The 16839-nt window shown below is 40.7% G+C and overlaps 1 protein-coding gene across 1 annotated transcript in view; it reads left to right on the plus strand.

Annotated features, from left to right (window-relative positions):
• Positions 1 to 16839, plus strand: part of MAP1B (microtubule associated protein 1B) — a 68974-nt gene that overhangs the window by 40799 nt on the left and 11336 nt on the right. The window contains exons 3-5 of the mRNA XM_083465141.1: positions 2830 to 2912; positions 5996 to 6136; positions 10372 to 16648. Coding sequence (XP_083321267.1) covers positions 2830 to 2912; positions 5996 to 6136; positions 10372 to 16648 — 6501 coding nt within the window. The remainder of the gene's footprint in view (positions 1 to 2829; positions 2913 to 5995; positions 6137 to 10371; positions 16649 to 16839) is intronic.

Genomic DNA, 16839 nt, shown 5'->3' on the forward strand with positions numbered 1-16839 from the left:
TTCCTGTCACTGACAAGTGATTTCCCCAGCTAATTCTTTAGCTGAAGTCTGTGAAGCTGCACTGTGGGGACACCAGGAAAAATGCTTTTGTTCAGTGTCTTAAAACCACAGATCAGCCATCCATAACCATAGAGTTTGAATGGCGAGAAATACTTGGTGAACATTCTGATTGTACTGACATCGGAGCTACAACTTTCTCCCCTGCTGTTGCAATTGAACTGTGCAATTTCTGTTTCGCACCTCAAGTCTAAGGCAGCCCATGCCCCGCAAAGGTTCAGAAGTGATCAAAGCTTTCATTAAAACCCAGTCTGAAAAAATTAAATTCCACGTGGTGTGGCATGTAATCTCTAAATGGGATTTTTGTTTTCCCTCTATAACAGTAACATTGATTCAAGGCCAGTGGTCTCGTCTGACTAAAAACATTAACACAATATATTCAGGCTGCTGTTTGTTACACAAAGCATTTCTTTCAAAGGGCATTCTCTTCTCCCTTGCCCCCTCACACCACTATTTCTGCCGTTTAAAAACATCCGAGAATGAACGGGAACCTTGGATGTGAAATTCTTGTTTCCTTCAAAGCATTTTTTTGCCTCTTTATTTTTATATATCATTAGAAGGATACTACTACAAGGCAAGAGGAAGTTGGGGGTCTATATGCATCAGAGCTAATTTGCAAATACATAGAGGACTCACAATCTGCTGACTATTCAGAGTCCTATTCACTTGTTGTGAGCAGAAGATTCATTAGGGAGCTTTGCTGACTCTGACATCTGTTAAGCCCCTTGTGGTGTGATGTCTGCAGTAAACATATTGTTCATTCCATCAAAAGCAATACTTGCAGCAGAATTCTATCCATGTCTACTCAGAAGTGAATTCACTTGCGCTCAGTTGGACTTGATCCCAGCTGAGTGTGTATAGAATTGCAGCCTTAAGTTATAGGCAAATAAGTATTCAGAATAGCCAGGTAAGGGCACATCATAAAATTTTTGAACATTCTACTTCTCCCAGAAGGAACCAAATGTCTCCCTCTCTTTTTATGATTTTTTTTAAACCAACGAGCATCTTTCAGAGTACATCTACCAAAATGCTATGGATTCCATTTTAATTAGGAATACTTAAGTAAAGAGTTAGCATTCAGTGCCATGAAAGCTAATGGCACCATCTCATTTGACCTCTCTGAAAATATACATGTTCTGTGATGGAAGATACATTATTTTAGGTAACAATGTAGAGGAAGAGTCAGAGCCATCCTTCCTTCATTTACCTATGCCTTCATTTATTATTTCAGTATGCAAACCTTACACAAAATGGATGATGTTGCCTTCACAATAAATGATCCATAAAGCAGGAACAGCATAATATCTATCACATTGTAAAAGGTCACTTGACTGCCTGACTAGAGTGTTAAAATCTGACCTGTGGAAATTAACTTTCTGAGCAAAAGGGGCAGTTCAGTTGTTCCTTCACACCTGACTCTCAACAATGCCATCAGCAGACTAATGTGTCTGTAGAAACAATTGGCCCCATCTGGTTTAGTATTTCATCATTGTTCCAGAATTGTAGGGGTGGCAGAAAAGGAGCAGGGAGGAATAGACACGGGGATGGAGGTGAAACTAAAAACCGGGGTACAAAGGGGGCTGCTGAGAGATGGGATAGAAGGAGACCACTAGTGTCACCCTTCATCCATAAATGACAGGCTGGTTTACAATATAAAAACACAAAAATATATAGCATAATAGCAAACAAAACCAATACCCCCCACAGTTTAAAAGGGCATAGATTGTTCAATTAGCCAAAGATAAGAGGAATGTTTTTGCCTGGTTCCTAAAGATATGTAACACAGAGATATGTAGCCACCACAGAAAAGGCCGGTTTTCATGTTGCTGCCTCCTGGACCTCTCACAGAGTAGGCATATGAAGAAGGACCTCAGGTGATGATCACATGGTCCAGATTGGTTCATATGGGGAGAGGTGGCCTTGAGGCATTGTGTAAATATAAAGGTATGTGAATTATATTCAAGAGACTATTTTTATTATTGTTATTTTTTGGCTTTTGGAACCCTTCTGTAGTTGCCCAGATCCCGTATTTCACACTAGAATCTCCTGTGGCAGAAAATGTTTATAAGTAAAAAAAAAAAAAAAAAAAAAAAAAAAAAAATCCATAAAAATGTCAGAGCTTTTACACCAATTGATTTGAACACCAGCACATTTGTTATCCGGCATTGCTGTGCTCCTTTTCATAGGTTTTTAAAGTGTATGTGTGTAGGGTGTGTTTTTGCACTCTTTTTGTAAAGGTTGATTCATTCATTCATTCTTTAAAAATTAATTTTGTGCCTGGCTTCTTTTCTGGGTGCTGGACTAATTGCCGTTTGGGTATCTGGATGACATTCCCTTCACAATCACAATACGAGTGCTAATTAATCTCACTTCTGTTCTCAGAGAAAGGAGCACCAATAAGAATGCTGCCAAACGCCACAAAGAAAGAAGAAAATGGCAGAAGCCTATTGTGAGCAGCTGCTCCAAGACTGATGAGCATTACATTGAAAAATAGATACATGCTAACTATTGAGTATTTACAACAACAGTCTCTTACGTGGCACTCAATCACACCAAATTTGTTCCCCCAGCCCGAGCTTTCATGTTACCATCTTTGCTCAATCTTATTTGAAAACACTAGTATTTCATATGGCAGAGAAAAGCAAGATGGGACTCCTGAGTGAGTTTATTAGAAGAGCTAGCCTTACGGAAGCTAGACTGTCTTAAGGGAAACAAACAAAAAAACCTGTACTGCAAACCTTACAATTCATTTTTTCCCTTCTGTTTATGCAGGTCAGAAAATCCTTCACCACAGAAGTGATGTCTTAGAAACTGTAGTCCTCATCAACCCTTCTGATGAAGCTGTCAGTACTGAGGTAAATTCATCAATAATGTATAAATAAATGCATTGTACACAGCGGACATAAAATAAATAAATTTCATAAGAGCCAGGACATTGATGTCCATCTCTGAAATCTGGGCCGACATTTTTATGGCCCACCAATGTCTTGGTGACCGTGACCCGGAAGTGTCTGCGGACAGCGCTGGCTCCTGGCCTCTTAAGTGAGATGAGCGCACAACCCTAGAGTCGGACACGACTGGCCCGTACGGGCAGGGGTACCTTTATCTTTACCTAATGTCTTGAAAACATACATTATTTTGAAAATAAAATAAAATATAAGAATCCGCTGCTTCCCATGATCTACCTTTTCCTTGTCAAAGTTCTGTTTGCCTATTTATGAAGCAAAACCATACCAAGAACCTTGCTGGGTCAGACCAAAGGCCTACTTAAGTTCTTCATCCTGTTTTCTAAAGTGGGCAACCAGAGGCCTATGGGAAGCCCACAAGTAGGATGTGAGGGCGATAGCCATCTCCTGTTGTTTCTCAACAACCTCTCCTCAGAGGCCTCTGATCCTAGAGATAGCATAGTAACCATAATTGACTAGGAGCCATAGAGAGCCTTCTATTCCATGAATTCGTCTATTCCCCTTTTAGAATAATCCAAATTGATTACAACCATGGTTGAACTTGTGGGAGTGAACTTCATAGTTTAACTATGTGGTGTGTGACGTCCCTCTTTTTGTCTATCCGGAATCTTCGAACATTCAGTTTCATTGGATCACCCTGGGTTCTAGCATTATGAGAAAGGAGAAAAACCTCTATCACTTTCTCTACACCATTTTATAGAAGAATAAAGAATTCTTCTATAAGCTTCTGTCATGTTCCTCCTTACACACATATTTTTTGAAACTAAAAAGCCCCAAACGCTGTAACCTGTAAGAGCTGTTTGACCATGGAACAGACTCCCACAAGAGGTGGCGGACTGCTCTGTAACTTTGCACATCCATCTGGTTCCCTTTTTAAAAAACTGATGTCTGCTGGTACAGAGGCCAATCTTAGTACATTTGAGAACTCTCAGGTGGATATCAACCAAACCTGGTGGTTTGTTAATTTTTGGCTTGTCAATAAGGTATTTAATTTCATCTCTTGTCACCAATATTCGCATCAGCTCTTCAGATTCTGTTCCTGAAAAGGTCAGTGTAGGCTGTACACCTTCTATAGTGAATACTTTGCTGCAATCTTATCAGCTTCTTTTGACTCTCTTCTTATCCAAATATCTAATTTTTCTACTGAACAGGTGTTTTGCTTCTGATGTATTTAAACATGTTTTTTTTAGCTTGTATGAATATTTTTAGCAACATGTTTCTCAATTTTTATTTTTGCAACTGTATTATCTGTTTGCATTTCTTTAGCCGAAATTTGTGTTTCCTTTCACCCTCCTTATTTGAACAGAACTTCCAACTTCTTGTCTCTAATAGCAGCAGACATAAATATTTCAGTTTACAAATAGATAAACATTCTCTAAGTCAGTATCCAGAGAAAGAGAGAGAGAGAGAGAGAGAGAGAGAGTTTCTACACATGTTGCTTGTATGCCATCTATAGCCATCAATAAATAAACAGGGTGCAGGAATATCAGCAAAGTGGAGGTGCTGTTTTTTTGCTGAAAAAGCTAATGGCTTTGTACAAAAGCTTATGGCAATTTTCCCAGAGCTTTTGTGCCAAACACAGGAAACAATAAAACAATTTTTAATAGTTTTAATGCAATTAAAACAGGTAAGATTTAAGTGGCACTCATCTGATTGTTGAGTGCTATCTATTTTTAAAAAAATGCATACAGAAAATGGACTTGACCCCATCAAGGGTAATGTTACATTTTTATATCCCAATACAATTAGTGACAAACCATAATTGGATTTCTTTTCTTTGCTGTTCCATGTGTTTTAGTGAATGCCCTTGAATTATCTGTGGAAGGTGAGTCCTTGAACAGAAATTCAGGGCAGTCCTGATTTTTTTCATGGCATCCTTTTTTAAAAAAGCATTTGATTGTTTGACTGTTTATATACAGATAAAGATAGCTTGCTGAGAAAGTATTTTGAGAGAATTCAGTTGATTCACCTAGCAGAAATAGTTCGTGTATGACAAAGTGAATCTATTGAATACACTTGAGAAATAATGGCAGAGCGTGGGGGATAGTAATACAGTAGTGAGGAGCAACTGAGAAAACATATTTTTGATGGTGTTTGCTTTTGATCTAAAGAAAGCCATTCTGCTTGTTAAGTAATCTGCTTTGAATATTGTCAGGGAACTGACATTGGAGCTAGAGGCGGAGGGAAGGCTCTCAAATGATGCTGGAGAAGGGCCTAGCAGGGAGAGAGGCAGCTCCGCAGATGGGGAAGCAAATCAGTGCAACACCAGGGATATAGAGGGGCTGATGGGGGAATCGGCGAGAGGGCTCCAGGACTCTTCACCGGACACCAGCGGGGAGAGCACAGGTCCTCCACTACCCACGCCCACCCTGCGCAGAAGACTTCCGCGCAGAGAGAGTAGGAGGAGACTGGGTGTCAAACAACTTTTATGTTGGAAAAGATTTAAGAAACGCCCACTGACGGATTCTGCTAGCGACTGAGGCAGCCACAAAGTGAAGGGCTGCCCAGACTGAAAGGTTTAGCAAGGCAACAAAGCCTGGAGAGGCGGCAACTTACGCACGAGCAACCCATACACATTACAAATATGTTTTTGTTTTTATTTTCACAGGCCTTCTAAATGTTAACTGATTTCAGTTTATAGGCTGCATTTGTTTCTCTGCTGCTTCAACTTGATAGGTTTAAATTTGTTTCACTGTGCTACTGCTTCTATTTCTGGTTATAGTTCATTTTGGGATAGATTTTTAAGATTTTTGTTCGAGTGTAAGCTACCTTGAAAGCTGAACTTACAGAGTTCTGTTGTGCACCATATTTCACAAACCCTCTTCCCCCATCTCTAGTGTTCCTCTGTTTGGGGATAAATAAAATGCAAAGCCAGTTGCATGCATGTTTATTTAGGTCAAGTAGAAGTGATAGTCTCTGTAGAAAGCAGGAGATATTTTAAGGGCATTTTTTGTTTTAATCCTTTTCTACAGGTGCGCTTAATGATCACAGATGCTGCAAGACACAAACTCCTGGTACTAACTGGGCAGAGTTTTGAAAACACAGGCGAGCTCATTCTTCAATCAGGCTCCTTCTCATTTCAGAATTTTATTGAAATCTTCACTGACCAGGAGGTTTGTATTTCACTACTCTCTATTCTAATGTCTTCTTCAATATTAGTTATTTGCACGTTTAATTTGTAGGTTTATGTGCTGAACATTCTCAAAGAAGGTGGCAATAAAATAACAATAACAAACATACTAACAAAGCAATCCTGTGGTGGACAGAGAAGAATCAGGGGGCATAGCAGCTGTTGTTTCCTGTGCCCTACCAAGCTCACGCTGGCCAGGGCATGAAATGGGGGCGGGGGGGGGGCGCTGGAGAGGAGACAAGTTTACCTACTGCAGGACTGGCATATTTCCCTTCTCTTGCTGGGGGCACATCACAGTGGTCAGGGGAACCAGCTTATTATATGATACCCCTCTTGTGGAATCAGGGGTGCCAACTTGAATGTAATATGGGGGGCAGGTAAGCCCCACCTGCACAATCAATTTCAAGATGCAATACCCATCAACAGTGAGGGAGGGCTCAAATATTTTCGGAGGTGATGCTGAAGGGACCTTGGCCCCTAGGAGTTGGCTCCTCTGTTTGAAATGCTTTCCCCAGGGAAACTTACCTGATGTCATCATTACTTATATTTAGGCACCAGACAAAACTATTTCTATTCTGGCACACCTTTGGTGTTTAATTGTCTGTAGCCTTCAGTAGGTGGGATCTTTTAGTCCTGCCTTTTAAGAAATATGAATGAGTTTTAGATTTCCCCCTGTTTTGTTTTATGCTGGTTTTACAGTACGGTATTCTGTTTAATTGCTATTGTAAGTAGCTTTGAATTACTTCTGTGAAAGGGGAGGATAATAAAGTTCAATAAATAAAAAGTTGGAGAGGATCAGGATATGTTGGTGCTTTCCCCAAGCATTTCCCCGAGGTATTTGTTAAATGTTCGGAAAGTTATACCATAACCCTTTATATTACGAAGTAGACACTCAACCGAGGTTCTATGACCCACACAGCGGTCCTTTTCCAAGTATTTTTCTCTATGCATCCCAGGACGTCGTTTGAAACAAAGCTGAAAGGTGGATGTTAAAGTAATTCTTTCCCAGCTTCCCCCCACTTATGTGTATATTGTAGGGAAATCTGTCTTTAAAAATGATTTGCATCATTCACAATTGATTGGATTGCAGGCCTATTCTGGACTTTAAACACTGATGTCTCAAAGTGGAAATTGAACCCAAATCACTGGAATTTCAACAGATACAAACACAGATATTTCCGGAGTTTTTGTTTGAAACCAGGAGGGATTGAAAGAGATTATAAATTAAATCAAAAGGGTATGGTGGTGGCCTGGACCTTGAGCCCACTATACATCATTGTTAATCTTGTTCTATGGACAACAGTATACATGATTTGTGAGTTTTGCTCACTAATATTCAAAACATCAACATTCCAAAACTGAAAGAATCCATATCTGCTATCTACAGAGATGGACTATCTGTCAAGTAGTCACTAGGGCTGTACTTAATTCTTTCTGTTTCTCTAGACATTATGTTGGCTTGCAATTAATGTACAGTGTCTGCAAATTCCTGAAAGGCAAGGAACCCATCGTAAACAGACTGTCAAGCTGAATTATGTATTTTTATAGCACTGATACATAGGCACAGAATGAATCCAAGGAAAGTTTAATAGATCTAAGCCTCAGTCAGACCAATATTAAGAGAAATCTGGTCCCATAATATGGGATACTTATGGAACATATGGGGTACTTTAGGAAATTACCATAATCATAATTATATTTATACCTTGCCTTTTTCCATGACGGGACTCAAGGTGGCTTACAGATAAAAACAAGAACCTCTAAAAATACAGAAAACTCAAACATTAAAATACAATTAAACATCGATAGAATTAATACTATTTACACATATTTAATCCGTTTTAAACAGAACAATAATTACAGTAAAAACAGTATGGCATCAGACCTTTCATTAAAAGCAGTAAGTTCCCAGTAGCCTACTGGAACAAGGTAGTCTTCACCTGCCAGTGGAAGGACAGCAAGGAAGGAGCCAGTTTAGCTTCTCTAGGGAGGGAGTTCCAAAGTATGGGAGGAGCCACCGAGAAGGCCCTCTCCTGTGTCCCCACCAAGTGTGTTTGTATGAGTTCAACTAAGGCAGCATGCTCTTCAAGATTTCTGGTTTGGTTGTGGGAAACAGACCAAACAAACAAACAAACCAACCAACCAACCAACCAACCAACCAATCAATCAATCAATCCCTTGCCTGATTTCCATATGTAAGTTACCTTGCAAAGTTAGTTTTCAAAAAAACCCAGTTGCATCATGTTTCTTCATTCCTAACAGTTCCTAGAACATTTTTAAAGTATTAGCTTCATGCAAACTATAAATATGTATCTAGACTTGCAGTTTTTCATGCATAGTGGACAATCTGCTGCTACTTACTGGAATATTGCCCACGAAAATATACCTTATTAAAGAGGTATACTGATTGCTTTGACATGAAGTCTCACATTGTTTCTCTTCTGAGCAACAAACAACCCAGCCACCCATTTTATGACCCTGGCCAGTTTTTTCTAATTTAATATGCTAATTTCTTTTATCAGATGTCTACTTTGCAACCCTTGAGGCAGGCTACTTCAGGATTCTGTCTCAAGGACATACACATATTTGTTTTGGAAAAAATGAGAAGCAACACTGAAAGAAAATGAAATTTGATAAAGTTGCTGGTCTGCTGATACCCCAGTTTTGCATACTAAAAAAACGAGGATGGCTTCCATTATCAATATGTCATAACATGTAAAGAAAAAACCTAGATCATTTCTTATAAATGCTTCTGTTTGATTATATTCCAGAAAACCTGGTGCTTTTTATTGGCTTTTCTCTTGTATCTTGCAGTGTTTATTCTCCTAGATGTTTGCTACCCTATTAAATAATAGTGTTTCGGTTTCTCTGCTTGACATTTGGATAAGATCTATTTATATCCCATAAGATGGTAATATACACAGTTTTAGTGACATATGAAGACAAAACAGCTGTTCAGTCTTCTTTATTTTATTTTGTTACTATTTTCTTTTTATATAGATGTTGAGTGGATTATTTCTCAGGAGCAAAACATCTGCTCTATGATTTTCATAACAGTTTCTTTCAAAAGAAAAATTACTATATATTAAAATACATAACAAGTGCTTGAATCTCCAAAGGAAATAAATATGTGCTTATGGTTATTTATAGTCCTTTTCCATTCTGCTAGCTAATTAAATTTGTGGGCCAGGATTCTTGGCATGACCAATTAATTCCTTGAGCTAAACTATCCCTTTAGTGTACTGAATTTTTATTTTATTTTATGGCATTTGTCTCCTGCCTTTCTATACACATAAACAGAGCAGCTTATAACCATAAAACAATAATCAAACAGCAATGAAGCAACAAGCAATTTTTTAATGCAATAAAGAAACAAGCAGTGTGCTTCTGATTATCAGTCGTTGGGCATCGCAGGAGGGGGGAGAGTGTTATTGTGATCAAAAAAGTTATGAAAAAATACTAAAAGCAGCAACCAGCAATAAAAGAAATATAAATACCCCCCAATGCCCACTAGACTAATTCCAGTTTTACTGCTCCTCTAAAAGCAAGCAAGGACAGGCATACATCTGGGATGGGGCAGCGATGCTCACCTGACCTGTCAACAGCACCATGGCTTACTGGGGTGGAAAAGGGCAAGGCGGTGATGAGGTCTTCATGGTGCAAGAACACAGAGCCAATCCTGTATTCCTACTTGCACATTTGTACCTCTCTCTCCCACTAAATCACAGTAGTACTGGTGGCAGGAGATCAGGTAAGTGCCACCGCCCTGCCCCACCAACTGCAACTATCTATGTCTCTTGCCACCTGTCAGTCATCCGAATCAAAGCCTCCTCTAAACTGTCTCTTGAATCCAGTTCTTTGTGTGCACTACACACACAACCCTGAGATGAAATTTTACTTATTCATTTAAATGAAGAAAACAGCAATGTGTGCACAGGTATGCATGTCCAAGTGCTTCCTCTGTTGAAGTAAATGGAGAATCCGTTGGGGGAGAATTCACTGCGTATACTGGAATCTGAATGAATAAGAGAAATGTTTTTTTTAAAAAAAAAATTGAGCACGATCCTGCCTTTCTTCTTCAAATAGAGTACGTTAAGAAGTCTTCCTTATTTTGAGGCTTTAGGGAGTCCTGAGAATTGCCTTTTAGTTTTATGAAAAGTGACTACAATTTAGTGTAAATTGACACATAACATTCCCCTTTATGTTTTGCGACCCCAGATTGGAGAGTTATTGAGCACGACTCATCCTGCCAACAAAGCCAGCTTAACGCTTTTCTGCCCTGAGGAAGGGGATTGGAAGAATTCAAACCTAGACAGACACAACCTTCAAGATTTCATCAACATTAAGCTAAACTCTGCCTCTATCTTGCCTGAAATGGAAGGACTTTCTGAATTCACAGAGTACCTGTCAGAATCAGTGGAAGTGCCATCACCTTTTGATATCTTGGAGCCACCAACATCGGGAGGATTCCTGAAGCTTTCGAAACCTTGCTGTTACATTTTCCCAGGTGGAAGAGGAGATTCTGCATTATTTGCAGTCAACGGATTCAACATGCTCATCAACGGCGGGTCAGAAAGAAAATCTTGTTTCTGGAAACTCATTCGACATTTGGATAGAGTGGATTCAATTCTGCTCACCCACATTGGAGATGACAACCTGCCAGGGATTAATAGCATGTTGCAACGGAAAATAGCTGAATTAGAAGAGGAACAGTCTCAAGGCTCCACTACCAACAGTGACTGGATGAAAAATCTAATTTCACCTGATTTAGGAGTTGTATTCCTTAATGCTCCTGAAAGCCTAGGAAACCCCAATCCTAATTTTCAGTTAAAAAGAAGTGTAGAGGAGGCTTGCTTTACCCTGCAGTACTTAAATAAGCTGTCTGTGAAACCAGAGCCTCTTTTTAGAAATGTGGCAAACAGCGCTGAGCCTATTATCCTTTTTCAAAAAATGGGAGTAGGGAAGCTTGAGATGTATGTGCTCAACCCAGTCAAAAGCAGCAAAGAGATGCAATATTTTATGCATCAGTGGACGGGTACAAGCAAAGATAAAGCTGAGCTGGTGCTACCAAATGGTCAGGAGGTAGACATCCCAGTTTCCTATTTGACTTCCATCTCATCCTTGATTGTATGGCATCCTGCAAACCCTGCTGAAAAAATAATCAGAGTTCTTTTCCCAGGAAACAGTACCCAATATAGCATACTAGATGGACTAGAAAAACTCAAACATTTAGACTTTCTTAAGCAACCAACAGTTACACAGAAAGACCTAACGGGTAACATGGTGAGCCCAGCAGTAAAACAAACTAAGCTGAAGCAGCGAGCAGACAGCAAGGAAAGTCTTAAGCCTGCTGCAAAATCCCTGTCTAGCAAGACAGTCAGAAAAGAATCGAGAGAGGAGGCGTCTGACACAGGGAAGACTAGCCCACCTGAAAAGACTCAAAGGGTAGAAAGTAAAGAAAAAACAACCACAAAAAAGGACAAACCAGCAAAAGCTGAGACTAGGCTTTCTGTGACAGAAAAGGATCTGACAGCTAAGGAACAGCAGCTGGCAAAATCTGAAACAATTGAAAAACAAGCAGCAGATGTCAAACCAAAAGTAGTAAAGGAGAAGCATGTGAGAAAGGAAGTGAAAGTAAAATCTGAGGAAAAGCAAGAGGAGAAAGAAAAGCCAAAGAAAGAGGTGTCTAAGAGAGAAGAAAGGATAGTGGCTAAGAAAGAGGAAAAGCCTAAAAAGGAAGATACCAAGAAAGATGTGAAGAAAGAATCTAAGAAAGAATCAAAGAAAGATGCTCCCCCAAAAGAATCTAAAAAAGAAGAGAAAAGGGAGAGCAAAAAAGAAGAAAAGAAGGAGCCCAAAAAGCTTCTCAAAGAAACAAAGAAAACATCTGCCTCTCTGCCGGAGTCAAAAAAGACTGCAACAAAGCCAAAGCCACAAAAGAAGGAAGAGTCTGTCAGAAAAGAAAGTGGGCTTGTTGGGAAACCAAAAGAAAAAGTTAAAAGCAAGACAGCAAAGAAAGAGATCAAGGTTGCCGAAACGCCTGCTGCAGTGGCTGCTTTGGGAGCTGTCGCTGCAACGGTAGCAGCTGTAGGTGTTGCAGCTGCTGGAAAAGAACTTGAAGCGGAGAGGTCCCTTATGTCTTCACCAGAAGATTTAACCAGAGACTTTGAAGAACTAAAAGCTGAAGAAGTTGAAGTAGTAAAGGAAACAAAGCCTCAGGTAGATATCATAGAAAAAGAAGGCAAGTTAACTGATATAGAACAAAAGGATTATGAAGTTCAGAAAGAAAAAACGGAAGGGCCAGCTGATTCTCCTGATGAAGGCATAACTACCACTGAACCTGAGGGTGAATGTGAACAAACTCCTGAAGAGCTGGAGCCTGTAGAAAAGGACAGGGTTGATGACAATGAAAAGTTTGAGGATGAAGGAACAGGTCTTGAGGAATCTTCTGAGGCAGGGGACTATGAAGAAAAGGCTGAGACAGAGGAAGCTGAAGAACAAGTTGTCAATGAGGAAGAAGAGGCACCACTAGGCCTCAGAAAACAAGACCTGAAGGATAAAATAGAAACTGGGGAGACTGAAAAAGAAATGGCTGGATCATTTGAGCATGAAAAAGCTAAAGATTTGAGATATGATGAAAAGGCAGAATTTAGAGCAGAGGGTGAAGAGCGAGATGAAGAGCATGTAGATGAAATGGTTGAAAAGGCAGAAACAGAAGAGAATGAGGAGGAAGACAAAACTGAGGATGTCAGAGATGAAGATGAAACTGAAAAAATAGAAGCTGAAGAGGATTATGTTATGGCTGTGGTGGACAAAGCAGCAGAAGCTGGTGAGATTGATGATAAATATGGCATGCACCTAACCACTCCAGCTAAGTACTCAGAACCTCCATCTCCTGCTAAAGAACCAGCATCTTCAATCCATGATGAAACGCTACCTGGTGGTTCAGAAAGTGAAGCAACTGTTTCAGATGAAGAAAACAGAGAAGACCAGCCTGAGGAATTCACTGCTACTTCAGGTTATACCCAGTCCACCATTGAAATATCCAGTGAACCAACTCCAATGGATGAAATGTCAACTCCAAGGGATGTGATGAGTGATGAGACTAATAATGAGGAAAGTGACTCCCCTTCCCAAGAATATGTAAACATTACCAAGTATGAATCAACACTGTACTCTCAAGAAGTTACTAGGACTAAACTTTCTCCCCTTCCTGATGCTTTCAATGGGCTATCTGAAGGATCTAAAACAGATGCTACTGAGGGCAAAGACTATAATGTTTCAGCTTCTACAATTTCACCATCTTCTTCCTTAGAGGAAGACAAATTTGGCAAGTCTTCCTTCCAAGATCTGTACCGCCAACGAGAAAGTGAAGTCAAGAGTACTAGTAAACTAGAAATTTCAGAAGCTTTGGATGACAAGCATAGCCCAACTAAGAGTCTAGATGAAAGCCCAACCCCTCTGTCACCTGTTGCTAAAACACCTCTAAGTGAACGTAGTGTGAACTTTTCACTGACTCCCAATGAGATTAAAGTGACATCGGAACCTGCAGCTCTCACAGCACTCTCTGAAAAACATGAAACCCATGAAGAGCACTGCCCCAGCCCCGATGATAAAACATTAGAAGTGGTGTCCCCTTCACAATCAGCTGCTGGTAGTGCTGGACACACACCATATTATCAATCTCCCACAGATGAAAAATCAAGTCAACTTCCTTCTGAAACTACTGGAAAAGCAGATGCTTCATTCAGCTTTGAAGCTAGTGATACCAAAGATAATATTACAAAACACAGACTAAGCCCAATGGATGAACCAGTGCCTGACTCTGAATTGCCTTCTGAAAAAGTGCTCTCACCTTTACGAAGCCCCCCACTGATTGGTTCAGAGTCTTCCTATGATGCATTTTTGAGTGGTGATGTAATATCTTCTGCTAGAGAAACTGACAGTCCCTTTGAAAAGAGGAGTGAAAGAGATGGTTCTCCTTCACAGAAGAGCCCAGTTTCTGATGTTGCTTCTACAAACCTTTTCCAAGAACAGCAAGTTGAAAACGATGTACAGCTTTCACCAACAAAACTGGACTTTGTCCTAGAAAAGAAAAAGGATGACTTAGAAACTTCAGAAACTCAGCCTTCATTGGTTTTGGATGACAGGAAGCTAGGAGAGGTCTCTCCTACACAGGTAGATATTAGTCATTTTAGTTGTTTCAAAGAAGACACCAAGATGTCGATCTCTGAAGGTACAGTCTCTGATAAATCTGCAACACCTGTTGATGAAGTTGTAGCAGAAGACACTTATTCACATATTGAAGGAGTTGCCTCTGTTTCCACAGCATCTGTTGCTACTAGTTCATTCCCAGAACCAACCACTGATGATGTATCTCCTTCACTGCATGCTGAAGTTGGATCCCCGCATTCTACTGAAGTAGATGATTCTCTTTCTGTATCTGTTGTTCAGACACCAACAACATTTCAGGAAACAGAAATGTCTCCATCTAAAGAGGAGTGCCCAAGACCTATGTCCATTTCTCCCCCAGATTTCTCCCCTAAAACAGCAAAATCAAGGACACCAGTTCAAGATCATAGGTCTCCTGAGCAATCAACTATGTCAGTAGAATTTGGGCAAGATTCTCCTGAGCAGTCTTTGGCAATGGACTTCAGCAGACAGTCTCCTGAACATCCAATAGTAGGTGCTACTATGCACCATATATCTGAAAATGGTCCAACTGAAGTCGATTATAGCCCTACAGACATGCAGGAGCACTCTTTTGCAAATAAAATATCACCAGTGGAACAAGCATGTTTTGGCAATGACAAGGATATTTCCGAGATTATTTCAGTATCTCAGATAGAAGCTTCGCCCTCTTCCTCCTCTGCTCATACACCATCACAGGCAGGTTCTCCACTACACGAAGAAACTATATCAGGTGTCACTCAGCCTAGTGATATGCCCTTACATTCCGCATTTCCATCAGAAAAAGTGAACAGCCTTGGAGAAAAACTTTCACCAAAATCTGATTTATCTCCATTAACACCACGGGAATCTTCTCCTCTATACTCACCTGGTTTTTCAGATTCACCTCCTGTGATGAAAACAACTACTGCCGCTTGCCATTCACCTCCATTATCATTGCACATGTCCCCTGACAAATCATTTGGTTATCATACCTCAATAGTTGAAGACCCTTTAACACAACATAGCCAAGAGCTCTTAGCGTTTACGGACCAGGAAGACATTCAGGAAACAACCAGATCGCCTGAAGCTCTTAAATATTCTTATAATGGAACTGGAAAAAGCACCAGATCACCTGAGGCTGTTAGTTATTCCTACGACAAAACAGAGCATACCACTGGATCCCCTGAAGCTCTTGATTATTCCTATGTTGCGACAGGGAAAACCACCAGATCACCCGAGGCTGATAGTTACTCCTATGAAACAACAGAGAAAGTCACCAAGTCACCAGAAGCCTTTGATTACTCCTATGAAAAACCCACCAGATCATCTGAGTCTGTCAGCTACTCTTATGAGACCACTGGAAAAACACACATATCTCCTGAGGCAGTCAGCTATTCTTATGAGACCCCTGGGAAAACTATCAAGTCATCTGAGACTGTCAGTTACTCTTATGAAGTGAGTGGGAATTCCATGAGATCCCCGGACACGGCTAGCTACCACCATGAGGCTGATAAGTACTTTATTTCAGAAAAACCAGAAACCCGTCAAGATGTTGATTTGTGCCTCGTTACATCTTGCGAGTACAAGCATCCCAAAACAGAACTTTCTCCCTCCTTTATCAACCCTAACCCCTTGGAATGGTTTGCTAGTGAAGAACAGTCTCAAGAGCAAGAGAAGCCATTGACTCAGTCTGGAGGAGCACAGCCGCCTTCAGGGGGGAAACAGCAAGCACGCCTGTGTGGAGAAACTCCCCCAACCTCCGTCAGCGAATCTGCCCCATCGCAGACAGATTCAGATGTGCCGCCTGAAACAGAAGAGTGCCCTTCTATTACAGCAGATGCTAACATTGACTCTGAAGATGAATCTGAAACTATTCCAACAGATAAAACCATTACATATGAACACATTGACCCTCCGCCAGTCCCCATGCAAGATCGCAGTCCGTCGCCTAGACACCCTGACGTCTCCATGGTAGACCCAGAAGCCTTGCCTATCGATCAGAACTTAGGCAAACCATTGAGGAAGGATCTAAAAGAAAAGACAAAGACGAAAAAGCAGGGCACTAAGACCAAGTCTTCCTCTCCTTCCAAGAAGAGTGACGGCAAATCAAAACAGGTGGCTTCACCAAAGCCTGCTGGCTTGAAGGATTCGCTGGATAAAGTTTCCAGAACAGCTTCTCCAAAGAAGAAGGAGTCCGTGGAGAAAGCTGCCAAAAATGTCTCTACTCCAGAGATAAAATCTTCCCGTAATGAGGAGAAAGATAAGGAGACAAAGAATGCAGCCAACTCTACAACATCGAAGTCAGCAAAGACCGCAACTGCAGGTAAGAAGAAATGGCAAGGTTAATTCCAAAGAGCAGGGGAGGGGGAGTCTCCAGCCCTTGGGCCAAACATTGGGCAGCCAGCCCCGCCCATCTGCCCCACACCTGACGTCATATACAGGCAGAGATGTGGCTGCTAAGTGCAAAATCAGGAGCCTCAAAGTGCACTCCTAATTGTGTGCTTTCAAGCAGAA

This window comes from Podarcis liolepis (assembly GCF_965112155.1).
Source record: "Podarcis liolepis genome assembly, chromosome: 11".
In the NCBI taxonomy this organism is placed as follows: Eukaryota; Metazoa; Chordata; class Lepidosauria; order Squamata; family Lacertidae; genus Podarcis; species Podarcis liolepis.